Consider the following 13,269-nt stretch of genomic DNA (forward strand, 5'->3'; position numbering starts at 1 on the left):
ATTTTACTTGAGTTCTAAGAGATTTTGATTCTCTGAATTTGAGACCAATGGTAACAAGAACACTCATTTCAAGAAATTGTACTTGATTCTTAGGCATACTTCAAATGAAGTGTCTCCACTTCCAATTGCGAACACCATGCTTCATACCTTCTCCCCTTCTAGCATTTATCACATTTAATAGCCACATGTTGAAGTTCATGTTCCATCAATTTTATATATCCTTAGTGCTTGCAATCTACGGAAAAAGAGATCTCAATGATTCATAAAACATTTTGTTGTTTTTTTAGTTTGTGTATGTTGCACGTATAAGCCGCACTATATAGCTTGGTAATTGGTTTGTGTTTTAGTTATGGGGCAGTTGGTAAGTGATGGGAAATCGTATAACATTGCCGATGCAATGGCTATGAACTGGCTTTACAACATGTTATTAGAGCATTTTATCAAAAATGTTTGTGGCGATTCCCTTCTGATTTCTAAGTGCAGTATATTTGTGAGCATTATCTATTGGAAAGCTAAGCTTCTGCAATAGTTGCCTATATGTAATTGAACCAATTGATTAAAGTGTCTAAATTTACTAGGTTTGTTCATAATGAAACCTTTGTTCCTTATGGAAACGTCAATGTCTTACTTTTTTAAGTTTTCATATCTTGCATGCTTAGTTATGCTCTTATTGTCTTACCTGGTTTTGCATGTTTAACTTTTGTATGGCCTGCAGGATGACCTTGATAGATGTTGTGGACTTATCTAGTGATGATGAACTTGGAGAGGTGGATGTGAAACCTGTTAAGCTGGAGCTAGATGTTGTTGGAAGACATAAAGAGAAGTGTAAAGCTCAACCTGTGAAGAATAAATTGTCAAAAACCCAACGTACTATACAAGATTCTGAAGAAAATAGGAGCTCAAATGCTTTAAGTACTGGTCACAGTAGCTCCAGTATATTAGACCAAGGGCAGTCTCCTGTGGATAACACAAGCATCCCTTCGGCATCACCTAAATGTCCAGCACCACTTTGTCGGCAATTTTGGAAAGCTGGGAACTACAATGATGGCATCCGTTCTAAAGCTACATTTCAAAGTATTCTACTATATATCTTCGGTTCTAACTTGAGGGGTTTGCAAGTGAATTTTACTAATATTGGTGGTTAAATATATGCTGTCATCTGATTAGATGGCCTAGTAGTGATATTGAAGCCTATTTCTTAACCTGGTCTTTTATGTTGACGAGTATTACTTATTATACTTGCATTCTCCACCATCTGATGTTGTTTTTGCCCATGGCTGTTTCTCTAACATTCCTGTTTTCAGCTTGACAGATGGAAAAAACTATGTACATGTCCACCCCATGTTTCTTCACTCAAATGCCACCTCACATAAATGGGCATTCGGTGGTAATGTGTTTCTTTACGTATCTCTGGTTTCCGCATATGATTATTGAATTAAGCTTTCTGCATCTCTATATGTTTTGCCTCTTCTATCATTTTGAGAAGTTTACATTCTCCTTTAATTTTTTTGTTTTCCAGCTATAGCAGAACTCCTTGACAATGCAGTTGATGAGGTAATTCCTAAATTTCTATATTTAATTACTCTAATCTCTCTTTTGGTTGAATAATTCTAAGCTGCTTGTTAATTTCTAATCTGATGGTTTGGGATTCGATAAAGTACTTTCTTAAACACATCAATTAATTTATTATGGTGGATGCTTCTAGCTACGTTTAATAAAAACATAAGAATTTGTTTTATTAATTCCCTTATAAAATATTCATCCATAAGTTTACACGGAATCAAATTTGCTCACCACTTATATTTTGTGGTGATATCACCACCCTATTAAAACTTGCCACATCATATAAAATTCATTTAATACTTAAAATATTTTTTTTTAATAAACCATCATGATTACTTATTATTATGTTTTACAACACATGACAGTTTTATATTGAGTGGTGGTATCACCACCAAAATATTAGTGGTGAGCGAATTTGAATCCAGTTTACACAATAAAGATCATTGGGTCCGTGTATTTTCAGTAATGGGGTTTGTTGTGGCATTTTCTCTTGTTTTAATGTTTTTGCCTTGTTTTGACCTGTGTTATTACATTCGGCACTCACTCTTTTTTGTTTTGCATTTGGATAGATCCAAAATGGGGCCACTTTTGTCAATGTAGATAAAATCTCAAATCCAAAGGATGGAAGCCCAGCATTGTTAATTCAAGGTATGAATTTATGATGAAATTTGTAGCATATATACATGCTTTATAGGAATGTGTGTATTTAACTTGTGTATCCAAAATTTTGTGCTTTGTATAGATGATGGTAACGGCATGGATCCTGAAGCTATGCGCCGCTGCATGAGTTTTGGGTTTTCAGATAAGAAGTCGAAATCAGTCATTGGCCAATGTATAAATTTTAGCATTCATTCTGGAATCTGGTTTACTAGTCCTCTGGCACTTACAACTTGACTTGTATCCTTCCAGATGGTAATGGCTTCAAGACCACAGTACTATGAGACTTGGTGCGGATGTTATTGTATTCAGCCGCCACCAGGATAAGAGGTTAGATTACAATAGCATTTTCAACTTCTTTGTTTAGAGTCTAACAATAAGTTTTGTTTGATGATTTATAGGCTATTGGAAAACGTCATACATGTTTTTCATTGTATATGACCAAGATAGTTGAATCTTGAAATTTGGATTATAACTGATCTCTCCTTGTTTCCTCAGTGGGTTTGCGATAGTTTAGGGAGAGGGTTGAACACTGAAATTGACTGTTGATTCATTTGAAATCTGTTATTGAAGATACATTTATTTCTAAAAGAACTATTTCTTGCTTGCTTGCTGCTTGATAGAGAGTGAGTGAGTAATTTTGTCATTCGCAAGGTTTGGGGTTGCCGCGTTGTGGGAAGATTTTGGGTGAACTCCTTGCCCATTGTTTGATGTAGTTTATTAGAGGTTCCTATGAAAGTTTGTTCTTACAAAACAAAAATAGTGAGTGCTTTTTAGGTCCTATTGGTGAACTAGGTGTGGAGGGCATCAGTCACCTTTTAATGAATGGTCTGATTTCTTTGAGACTGCTGTGTAATTCTTTTAAGGTTGCTAGATTGACCTGGGTGTTGTCTCTTACTGACTTATGTGATTCCCTATTTATGGAGAAGCCTTCTTCCCCTGTCATCTGGAGGTGGAAGAGCAAAGGAGTGTGGCAGTTATGCGGTAGCAATGTCTTCAGGTGGTTTGGTCAGAGTCTAAATTTGAGTGTAAAGGAGAGACAAGGGACTTGTATGGGACCAGGCTAGATTCTCAGCCTCGCTGTGGGCATTGGTTTCTTCTGGATTCACAATCCTTTCTTCCTTAAACTTGGATCGGAAGCATCTAGTATAGTTTCTAGTGTTACAAATAGTGGTTGTTTTTATGCTTGTTACAGTTCTGTTTGTTCAGTTGATCTTTTATTTACCTTTCGCAGCTTACATTTATTAGTGTTTCTGTTAAAGCAAACTGCTGGTTCCCTTAGTGTGGTTTTTAGTTCCACTTTTAATATGTAATATTATCTGTTTCCTATTAACAAAAGTACATTGCTTACAAATCCTGAATCCTATCTTTGTAAATCTCTATGACCTTTTCGCAAATTTGTTCTGTGTTCATTTTTTTTTTGTTTCCTTTCGGAATTGTGCACCCAACATTTTGGAATTCTGCAAGCTGGGTAACATAAATATTGTTGTTGACTTATTTGTTTTTGTTTTTTTTTTTCATCAGGACTTTGACTCAAAGCATTGGTCTTCTCTCTTACACGTTTTTGGCATGAACAGGACATGATAGAATAGTAGTACCGATGGTGAGCTTTCTTTGCTAAGCTTTTAGTGTCTAGACTCTTATCAATATTTTTCTGCATGTTAAAATTAACACGGTAAGTGAAGGGTGGTTTATTGTTGTATCTGGTAGTAAATTTACCAGGATATTTGATGTGCCACTGTAAAGCCATATTTTAGACTACTTTGAGGCTGTCGTTTTTAGTTTTAGAAGGCAAGCTGACAAGTTGCAATATGTAAATGCAACATGAACTCTAGCGTTCAGGCAGATGAGCATACACATTATGTGTAGAAAGTGATATTTCGATATCTTGATGTTTACAAATGTACACATATATAGCAGTGAGATACTGCTGTTACAATGCAACCATTAAACTCTATTTACAACTATAATCAAAACTGATATGCAATTATAGCAGAATCAAAACAGCCTATGTATTCAATGGAGGCGAATCATATGGCTGGAGTTTAGGAGAAGATTTAGTGTCTCTAACATCCCCCCTCAAACTTGGCGGTTCTGGAAGAACAAGTTTGCCGGAAAAGAGAAGATGACGAGACTTGTGAAGCGGTTTGGTGAGTAAGTTAGCAGGCTGATCAATGGAAGGAATGAAGCAGACACGGTGACTGCCAAGAGCAACCTTTTCACGAACATAATGATAGTCCAGCTCAATGTGTTTGGTACGAGCATGAAACACAGGATTAGACGCCATATAGGTAGCACTTAGATTATCACAATGCAAGAAGATAGGGAACTGAATGCAAGCACGTAGTTCATATAGCAGATAACCCAACCAAGTAGTCTCTGCGTAGGCATGAGCAAGAGAATGATATTCTGACTCGGCACTCGAACGAGCAATTGTAGGCTGCTTCTTGGAGCACCAAGAGATCAAATTGGACCCAAGATACACAAGAACTGGATGTGGAACGGCGGGAGTCAGGGCAGCCCGCCCAATCCGCATCAGAATAAGCAGAAATATGAACCGGTTGATTCTGAGGCGTAAAAGATAATCCATGACCCAAGGTGCCTTTGACATAGCGGAGGATGCGTTTCACGGCAACCAAATGAGGTTCACGAGGCTGACTCATAAACTGGGAAACCAAGTTGACCGCAAAAGCAATATCCGGACGGGTAATCGTGAGATACTGTAAGGTACCCACAAGTGCACGAAATTCTGAGGGATTGGCAAGTAAAGCACCATGAGTGGTAGTGAGGTTATGTTTGGCAGACATAGGGGTATTGACTGGCTTACTGAGAAACAAATCATGCTTGGAAAGAAGATCATAAGCATATTTCACCTGATTAATATGCAGTCCATGTGAGACGGGATGAACCTGCAAACCAAGAAAGTAGTGCAGTGGCCCCAAGTCTTTAATATCAAAACAGCGACCAAGGGCATCAATGAAGCTTTGGAGAAGATCATCATTGCTGCCCGTAACCACAATATCGTTAACATACAGCAAGAAATGAATAGTGTCTTGGCCGTGGTGAAAGATGAATAAAGAGGAATCTGCCAAACTTTGGAAAAATCGAACCGACAACAGAAAAGAGCTCATCCTTTGGAACCATGCTCGAGGAGCCTGTTTAAGGCCATATAGTGCCTTGTGGAGCTTACAAACATGAGTTGGCCTAGTTTGATCAATAAAACCAGGAGGTTGAGTCATGTATACTTCCTCTGTGAGAAAAGCATTCTTGACATCTAATTGGCGAAGAGACCAACCACAAGACACAGCAAGACTAATAACAGTACGGATTGTAGCAGGTTTGATCACAGGGCTGAAAGTTTCTTGGAAATTAACACCTTGCTGTTGGTGAAAGCCCTTAGCCACAAGACGTGCTTTAAAGCGATCGATTGAGCCATCTGGATTGCGTTTCACCCTGAAAACCCATTTGCAGCCAACTGTGTTCTGATCTGGAGAGAAAGGAACCAGAGACCAAGTGTTATTCTTCATGAAAACATTGATTTCTTCGGTCATGGGAGCACGCCACTCTGCTTTCTTTGAAGCTTGAGAATAACAGGTAGGTTCGACCGAGTCAATCAAGGTTAGGAGAGCTCGAGGAATGGGATACCTGATTGTGGGTACCATCCCGGAGTCGTGTGAACATAGGATGGTGTGGAGGAGGTGAGCTCGGAGCAAGCGCTGGAGGAGGGGGTGCGCATCAAACTCTGGAAGAGAAGCCGCAGATGGTGGTGGAACGAAACCAGATGGCCACGGAACCGGAGATGGAGGGTCAGCTACAGATGTGTTAGCTGCTGATGGTAACGGAACCCGAGCTGGAGAGTCAGCTGCAGATGGGTCAGCTGCTGATGGCGACAAAACTGTCGCTGGAGGGTAGGTTGCAGACGGCGATGGAACCGGTGCAGGGATGAAAGAAGGCCCCCCGATGACGACGATGGGTTGGGAATGAGAGGCGGTGACAGGGGCAGGTCGGGGATGGCGGTGGCAGGTGATGATGGGGCAGGCGATATAGGGACTAATGGAGGCGGGGTTAGGTCTGATGATATTGATGTCGAGATAGAATCTTGAAGGAAGGGATTGGGCTGAAAGCTTGGGCTGCCAAGCAATTGGGCTTCTGAAGCAACATTCAGGCTTGGGCTAGACAAAGAAGTGAGCTCCAATGTGCTTGAGGCCTGAGTAGGCTGGTCTTGCAAACTTTTATAAGGAAAATGTGATTCGTTAAATATTACGTGCCTAGAGATATAGACACAACCAGTGTGGGGATCAAGACAATGGTAACCTTTATGGTGAGGGCTGTAACCTAGAAAAACACACTCAAGACTAAGACTAGAGAGTTTATTAGAGACATAAGGACTGAGATAAGGGAAACAAGAACAGCCAAAAACCTGAAGAGAGGAATAAGAAGGTGGACTCCCATAAAGACGAGTATGTGGTGTATCCCAGTTAAGCACAGGTGTAGGAAGAAGATTAATAAGGTAAACAGATGTTAACATGGCTTCAACCCAAAGATGATGTGGAGCACCTGATGTAAGGAGAAGGGTGCGAGCCATGGTGGCAATGTGGTGGTGTTTACGCTCGGCAAGACCATTTTGTTGTGGTGTGTGAGGACAAGAAAATTTTTGTTGAATGCCTAAGGATGTACAATAGTGAGAAAAAGCATGATTGACAAATTCAGTCCCATTGTCACTTCGGAGAAATTGAGGTGATTGTTGAAAAATATTGCGTATCATAGCAATGAAGGTTTGAAAATGGGTGAGAACTTCATTTTTGCGACGCATTGGATAAATCCAAGTGTACTGAGAAAATTCATCGGTAAAAAGAACATAATATTTGAATCCGCTAACGGAAAGGGTAGAAGATGACCAAACATCACTATGAAGAATTTGAAAAGGAGAGGTTGCACATTCTTGATTATATTGAAAAGGCAATTGATGAGATTTGCCAAGTGCACAATCTCTACAAAAAGAGCAAAAAGACAGCTTAGAACCAATACTAGACCCGAAACGAGCTAAGACATTTGAAGAGGGGTGACCCAAACGGTTGTGCCAGATGGCGGAATGAGTGGAGGCAAGTGCATAGCGAGTAGTGGACACACTGGATAGATTGAGAGGATATAGACCATCTTTACAAGGACCTTGAAACAAGAGACGACCAGTGAGCAAACAATAGATTTGATAGAAATCAGGAGTAAAGAGGAAAAACACACGATTATCTTTAGTGAACCGTGAAACCGACAAAAGATTTTTACGAATGGAAGGAATGCGGAAGACATCAGATAAAGAGAATTTAGAGGAGCCTAAGGACAAAGGAAGAGTACCGGTATGAGAAATGGGCATTGAATCCCCATTACCCATATACACGTTGTGTGGACCACCATAAGGCTGAGAATTGTTGAGAGGCATAGCAGTCATGTGGTGAGTTGCACCCGTATCAGGATACCAATTGGGATCAGCAGCAAAATGAGCTCCAGCAAAGGGTGTGGCTGTGGATGGGCCAGGAAATTGATGAGGACATTGGTGCAGCGAATGATGACTTGTCTGGCAATTGGGACACCAAGTTGGAGGTGAAGAACGCACAGCCCAAGCAGGAGGAGTGAAAGGCCCAAAGGGCTGAGCTAGCTGTTGTTGCACATGAAAGGGAGCCGCAACGGTGGAATTCGACATAGACAGAAACTGATTACCACCATTGGAGGAATTTGGTAAAGGATTGGAGGAAGAGTTGGTGGCAGCCATGGAAGAGGAGGGGATGGGGGAAGACAAGGACATATAACAAATGAAAGAGGATCAATAAGGTGAGAACCTAAACTACTGATACCATGTAGAAAGTGATATTTCGATATCTTGATGTTTACAAATGTACACATATATAGCAGTGAGATACTGCTGTTACAATGCAACCATTAAACTCTATTTACAGCTACAATCAAAACTGTTATGCAATTATAGCAGAATCAAAACAGCCTATGTATTCAATGGAGGAGAATCATATGGCTGGAGTTTAGGAGAAGATTTAGTGTCTCTAACATTATGTTACACAAATGAGCACACATTATGTTTCACAGATCTCAATTGTCTTTATGTTTTTAGTTCAATGGGCAGCTGAAATGCTGCTTGTCATTTATTCTCGTTCTCAATCAAGTTTGCATGTCAATTGCAGGTGGATTACAAATTCAACCCTACAACTGAGACATTAGATATAATGCACGGCAGAGAACATTTTATGTCTAATCTCTACTTGTTGCTACAGTGGTCTCAATATTCAACAGAGGCTGAGCTACTGAAACAAGTAAGCTCTTACAGTTTTTCTTTCTTAAGTAATTAATAACATTCTCATTATTTTAAGAGAAACGGTGAGTTTTCTTTTGGTGGGGCGGGATATCTATGCTTCACTGTATTATTAGCCAAATTCCTCTACAACAATGCTATCTTAATCTATGTGTATTTTTCTTACATTTATACATTATCTGGGATTAGTATCGTCTACTTTTGCAAGCTGATTCATGTGTAAATCTAGGTTACTAAATTTTGAAATGAACTGGAAAAGGGCAACATACCTTTTCTCTAGGTTAGCTACTTGCCAGCTAGCTTGTCAATTGATGCTTCATATACATTGGTAGTTCTTATCTGCTTCACATGCTGATGTAGTGCTTGAATTTTCAATCATGAGATGACAGTTTAATGACATTGGAGCTCATGGGACAGAAGTTATGATTTATAACTTATGGTTCAACGATGATGGGAGTGCAGAGCTGGACTTTGATACTGATCCCGAGGTCAACAATTTATGTCACTCTATTTTCTTCTTTTTGAATGTTGTGAAAGTAGCGTGTACCAGTCTAATGAGGTGGCTTCCTGTATCTTGGTTGTTGCAGGATATTCGGATTAGTGGGGATAACAAAAAAGTTAATGCTAGACTTGGATGGAAAGAAGTCAATGAACAGCACATTGCTAATCGTTTCCATCACTTTCTCCGTGTAAGCGTAGCATAGCCTATGTATATTTGAATTAGACATAGAAGACTGGAAGTTCTCTGAGTGTCTTTCTCTATGCTCCACAGGTTTACTTGTCTATCTTGTACTTGCGTATACCAGCAACCTTTCAAATAATACTGCGTGGGAGAGTTGTTGAGCATCATAACATTGCTGAATGCTGATGACCTAAAATTTCAAGAATATATCTTGATAGACCTCAAACTGGAGGTACTGTGGAGGTTGTACCGAATTCATAGACAATTTTTTCTAGTTGCTGTTATACTAAATGATTCCATCAGACTGCTTAGTTGTTATCATATGAACTGCTTCCTCTCCGCTTAAACAATCAATTTGTTAAACATGCAGGGTCAAGTTATTACTACTATTGGATTTCTAAACGATGCTCCATATGTCAGTTACCACGGTTTCAATCTTTATCACAAGAATCGTCTGATACTGGTATCTTTTCCTTGCTGAATTTTACGTCCAGGAATTTTGTAATTTAATTGATTTTATAAAGGAGAAATTTTTTGTCTATATGTGATTTCCAGACAAGCACCAGCACTATAGTCATATAAGCACGTATGCATGCACATGCATGACAGACCTACGCCAATGTCTTTGATCAAGTCATTTCCTGTCTATGGCACTGGTGCTTCTGTCTTTTAGTATATGTTCTGTAGTGGATTAAGACTGGACTTGTGGCATAGAAAAAGGCAGGCAGAAACTGTATTTAACTTGAGTATTGTTCCTAATAGGATTCTATTTTCCATTGAATAATCTTGTTTCTATTTTCTTAGGTTTTCATTGCAAATCAAATGGATTCATTTGTATGATACCTGTCTATTTCAAGTGACAATCCAGTGCTTTATCTGTTTATTTCTTGTTGCAAAAAAAAAAAAAAAACTATTCTTAGCTGTGCATACTTTTTCTGTTTATATTTCATGTGAAAATCTTCAGCCTTATGTATAATTTTTTTTTCTTTCCATTTTGTCTCTTCCCGGGCAGCCGCATTGGCAGGTTGTGAGCTATTTAGACAGCAGGGGTCGTGGAGTTGCTGGTATGAACTGGCAAAGCACTCTTTATTGAGCTCTATATTGCTTTTTGAGGGTGTTGTAATTATGGGCCAACGTTTTGTTATGAGCATATACATTATGTTAAACAAATGAGCACACATTATGTTTCACAGATCGATCTCAATTGTCTTGATGTTATTAGTTCAATGGGCAGCCGAAATGCTGCTTGTCATTTATTCTCGTTCTCAATCAAGTTTGCATGTCAATTGCAGGTGGATTACGAATTCAACCATACAACTGAGACATTAGATCGATATAATGCACGGCAGAGAGCATTTTATGTCTAATCTCTCCTTGTTGCTACAGTGGTCTCCATATTCAACAGAGGCTGAGCTACTGAAACAAGTAAGCTCTTACAGTTTTTCTTTCTTAAGTAATTAATAACATTCTCATTATTTTAAGAGAAACGGTGAGTTTTCTTTTGGTGGGGCGGGATATCTATGCTTCACAGTACGTATTATTAGCCAAATTCCTCTACAACAATGCTATCTTAATCTATGTGAATTTTTCTTACATTTATACATAATCTGGGATTAGTATCGTCTACTTTTGCAAGCTGATTCATGTGTAAATCTAGGTTACTAAATTTGAAATGAACCGGAAAAGGGCAACATACCTTTTCTCTAGGTTAGCTACTTGCTAGCTAGCTTGTCAATTGATGCTTCATATCAATTGGTAGTTCTTATCTGCTTCACATGCTGATGTAGTGCTTGAATTTTCAATCATGTGATGACAGTTTAATGACATTGTAGCTCATGGGACAAAAGTTATGATTTATAACTTATGGTTCAACAATGATGGGAGTGCAGAGCTGGACTTCGATACTGATCCCGAGGTCAACAATTTATGTCACCCTATTTTCTTCTTTTTGAATGTTGTGAAAGTAAAAACACAGTACTTGGGAAATCTGGGCCATAAATTTCAAGCACCTTAAGGAAATCTGGACAAGGTAGCAGCTTGAGCATCTTTTCTTCTCATCAATAATATTAAGTACTGATTCTTATTGAAATAGAACAAAAATAAATTGCAAGTACTATTCTGTGTTTTGGTGTAATAGGAACGATGAAGAGGAAAGAACATGATGATATTCTGCCGGTTGAAAATGTGAAAGGGGCCAAGGTGATCAATACTGGGAAAAGTCAGTCTGTACAGGTAAGCAAGCAACTTGTTTGAAACATACCATGTTTCCATTCTCGTTAGAAGGGCATTTAGTTTATTAACCGATTTCAGCTTATGTAATATGTGTTTCAGTTGGGAATAGAAAAAAACTGGATTAAAATATATATCTCATTGAAAGCTGCACTTGTTTCGCCCAGACTTAAGATACCCATGCCAGTATGACACAGTACCAGTCTATAAAGATACGGCCTGCACATGTTGTTTAATACACTTCCTTTTGCTTAATGACTTTTCTTTTGTGAATTTTGTTTGGTAGCTGGGGAATCCTACTGGAAATCAGCTGAAAGATCAAGAGGCTAAAAATCTGATGCAAGAGAACAACAAGCTGCGATCTAAGTGAGTGCATGATTATTTGTTCTATTATTTTCACCGCAGTTCCTTCTCTGATGAATCGGTTTTCTTGCATATTTGGAGGTTTACTTTCTAAGCTTTTAGATTCTGAACGATGTTTTCTATATTGTCAGATGCTTGGAATATGAGAAGAGGGAGGAGGAGCTAAATCTTAAGGTACTTCTATAGTGTATATAATGTTTGTTCTTGACTTAGTTTTGTTCTTTCTTGGTTTGTCGTTGATACCCCATTTCAATCCTTCAAATTTTTCTTATTGATCAGAAGCTCATTCCATACCTTAACTTCTTGTTTTCGATACTGAGATTTTGGCCTTGTTTACTTTCGAGGTTTTGTGAGCCCATTTTTGAAACCGGTATCTTATTGGAATACAAAATCAATGTTACTCTTTAGTTCGTTAAACATTTCTTGGCCGTGAAATGTATGGTTAACGAAGATTATTGTTGTCTGTATGCAGGTGGCACAGCTTAAGAAGGAAATGAAAGACGTTGATGATGAATACTCTCTAATGTTGGCTGAATCAGAAGCGTTGGGGGATGTCAAGGAAGAAAAGGGTACATAAATCGATCTATGTAGTGTTGTACGTATTGTATCTCTAATTCTTTCATTTGTAAAACCTTGTTGTATCAAATGAGTGTAGCCTACAATTTTCATTCTTTAAGATCGTAGGTCGATGTAGGGAAAAAAGTGGCTTGTGTATGGTGGAGAGAAGAAAGTAGAGGAAAAAGAGTGATCAAAGTGAGGTAAAATGGTGTAAAGTTGGGAAACAGCACTCAAATCCGTATCGGGTATTAAAAAGTTTCTGTGGTTTTCGGTTGTTCATCTTAAACCGACTTCAACTTTCTTTGGATTTGCTATTGGAAGCCTTAGCACGTTGTGCTGTGGGTTCGAGTCTAAATGAATTGAGCAGTTGGTAGCAAAGCAAGGATCCACCTAGTTTGATGGCTTAGAAGGCTTATGACGAGTGAGAATTAAGACAGTCGCATATGAAAACATTCTTCTGGTACTAGATATGTCGAGGGTAGTAGCTAGATACGTACTTCCTGGAGTATTCTCTTATTTTGTCGGAAATATATACTGACGACATTCTCTGGTGCAAGGATATCCCGACTTGGATAGAAATGGAGGAAAATGTTTGGGACTGGATTGATTTTGTCGTTCAGATTGAACATTATTGATACACCACAGAAGACGACTTGTTTGAAACGTAGGATGGAAGGACTTATGGCTAAAGGATGATATGGGGAAGCTCCCCGCTTGAAGATGTGGAAGGGAACGGATGATGTGTCCAGTAGCAATGGTGGCCCTAATTGTTCAGCAAAACCTATGCAAAGCCTCACTAGTAGACCTGTCAATAAATCAGATTTTCATTCAGGTCTGGAAATGTAGTTATTGAACGAATTTGGATTTGATAGTTCAATATGTTAATATGTTCAATCAA

General features: G+C 38.8%; 1 protein-coding gene across 1 annotated transcript; it reads left to right on the plus strand.

Moving 5' to 3' along the window:
* Nucleotides 1–10,528: 10,528 nt before the first annotated feature.
* Nucleotides 10,529–12,678, plus strand: LOC112178636 (protein MICRORCHIDIA 6-like). Its single transcript, XM_024316804.2, has 6 exons — nt 10,529–10,646; nt 11,038–11,250; nt 11,359–11,453; nt 11,737–11,816; nt 11,945–11,987; nt 12,286–12,678. Exons 3-6 carry the CDS (start codon nt 11,364–11,366, stop codon nt 12,388–12,390), a joined length of 318 nt encoding a protein of 105 aa, XP_024172572.1. The 5' UTR covers nt 10,529–10,646; nt 11,038–11,250; nt 11,359–11,363; the 3' UTR covers nt 12,391–12,678.
* Nucleotides 12,679–13,269: the final 591 nt, after the last annotated feature.

Source organism: Rosa chinensis, chromosome 1 (genome assembly GCF_002994745.2).
Source record: "Rosa chinensis cultivar Old Blush chromosome 1, RchiOBHm-V2, whole genome shotgun sequence".
NCBI lineage: Eukaryota > Viridiplantae > Streptophyta > Magnoliopsida > Rosales > Rosaceae > Rosa > Rosa chinensis.